Source organism: Triticum dicoccoides, chromosome 3B (assembly GCF_002162155.2).
Source record: "Triticum dicoccoides isolate Atlit2015 ecotype Zavitan chromosome 3B, WEW_v2.0, whole genome shotgun sequence".
Lineage (NCBI taxonomy): Eukaryota > Viridiplantae > Streptophyta > Magnoliopsida > Poales > Poaceae > Triticum > Triticum dicoccoides.
In genome coordinates, this window is record NC_041385.1 from 777,150,201 (window position 1) to 777,151,889 (window position 1,689).

At 60.7% G+C, this 1,689-nt stretch overlaps 1 protein-coding gene across 1 annotated transcript in view; it reads right to left on the reverse strand.

Moving 5' to 3' along the window:
* The window catches only part of LOC119282187 (calphotin-like), a 2,649-nt gene extending 1,676 nt beyond the window's left edge, over window positions 1–973 (reverse strand). Inside the window, exon 1 of the mRNA XM_037562502.1 lies at window positions 182–973. Coding sequence (XP_037418399.1) covers window positions 182–742 — 561 coding nt within the window. The 5' untranslated portion in view covers window positions 743–973. The remainder of the gene's footprint in view (window positions 1–181) is intronic.
* Between the last annotated feature and the right edge of the window lie 716 nt (window positions 974–1,689).

Below are 1,689 nucleotides of genomic sequence, written 5' to 3' on the forward strand. Positions count from 1 at the left end.
CCTCCTCGGCGGCCGGAGCATCCACGAGGGCGGCAGTTTCGGTTTCCTGCTCCTTGGCCACCGGAGCGGCCGGGAAGGAGGCAACGCCAACCTCCTCGGCGGCCGGAGCATCCACGAGGGCGGCAGTTTCGGTTTCCTGCTCCTTGGCCACCGGAGAAGCTGGGAAGGTGGCAACGTTAACCTCCTCGGCGACCGGAGCATCCACCAAGGCGGCAGTTTCACTTTCCTGCTCCTTGGCCACCGGAGCGGCCGGGAAGGTGGCAACATCAACCTCGTCAGCGACCGGAGCAGCCGCCATGGTGATACCCTCAATCTCCCCCGCCAACGGAGCAGACGAGATGGATACAAGTTCGTCCTCCTTGGCCGCCGGCGCAGCAACGAAGGAGGCACTGCCATCATCACCGGCCACCGGGGCAGCCAGGAAGGTGGCACCGGCATCCTCGTTGGCCTTGGCTGCCGGAGCAGGCACGAACGTGTCGATCTGGTCCTTCTCTATCGCCGGAGCATCGGCCGAGATGATACTGTCATCCTCCTTGGTGACTACGCCCACGGAGGCATCCGCGATGGCGACACTACCGTCATCCTCCACGTTGATCTCCTCGATGTCCTTCTCGTTGGACGACGCCGCCTCGTCTTCATTCGCCTCGGCCGACCACCCTTCCTCGTCCTCGCCCCGCCGACGGTCTCTTCCCGCCTCGACGGTAGGCGCGATCGACACCTCGACAGGCTGGCCATTCCTCATCTCCTCGACGACGATGATGCTCTCGCTCGTCGATGCCACACCGTCGTCCCGATCGGCGACAACCTCCTTATCGCTGACGCCATCGTCTTTCTTCGGCCCGGCAGCCTCCTCGGTCGCCGTCCCCTTCCCCTTGGCGTCCGGGACGGCGACTGCTCCCTTCTTACCGTCCTGCTTGCTCTCCCCCTCTCTCTTCTCCCCGACGACCTTGGCCCCGACCACGGTGGACGCAGCCTCGTCGCCGTCCTTGACGACGAGCGCCGCCAAACCGGGCTTGCCGTCCCGCTCCTTGGGGGCCTTCTCCTTCGCCGACGCCGACCTGTGGACCTTGACGTCGTCGCCATTGTCCTTGGTGGCGACCGGCTGGTGGGCGGCGGTGGCGACGACGCTGGACTTCCGCCGGAACCTGCGGCTGCACCTGCCGCTGCCGTCGCTGCTGAGCACGGCTTCCTTGGAGGTGCCGCAACCCATGGCACGACACGGCGAGGAGGGAGCTGAACGCCGGAGATGGATTTGTGGCGGGGAGAAGTCGGGGGGAGGATTCCCGTGTTGTATATATACTGCATGCGCGCGGCCATGCACGGCGTCGCAAAATTAGGGGAACCGTAAACGACCGAATTGGAGGCTGTGGCATGGTTGGTGTGTGTTTTTAATAGCCAGGAGGCTGTGGCACTTGACAGCAAATACTTCGAACCTTACACAAACTGAACTATGTGAGATCCTGGGCCTTTTTGGCTTCAGGTACCGTTCCCGGATGTGTGGTGTGGTGGTGGTTCACTGGTTGCTGTGTTTGGGTTGTAATCCACATTGATTTCTTTATATGCTTAAGCAAAAAAAAAAAACAGCAAACAAAAGCAGGAGAATATGAAAATGTCTGAATTTTGAGAAAACGCAAAACAGAGGAGCAAAAGAAACAACAACACAAAAGTTCTATGAAATGGTTTCTCCCG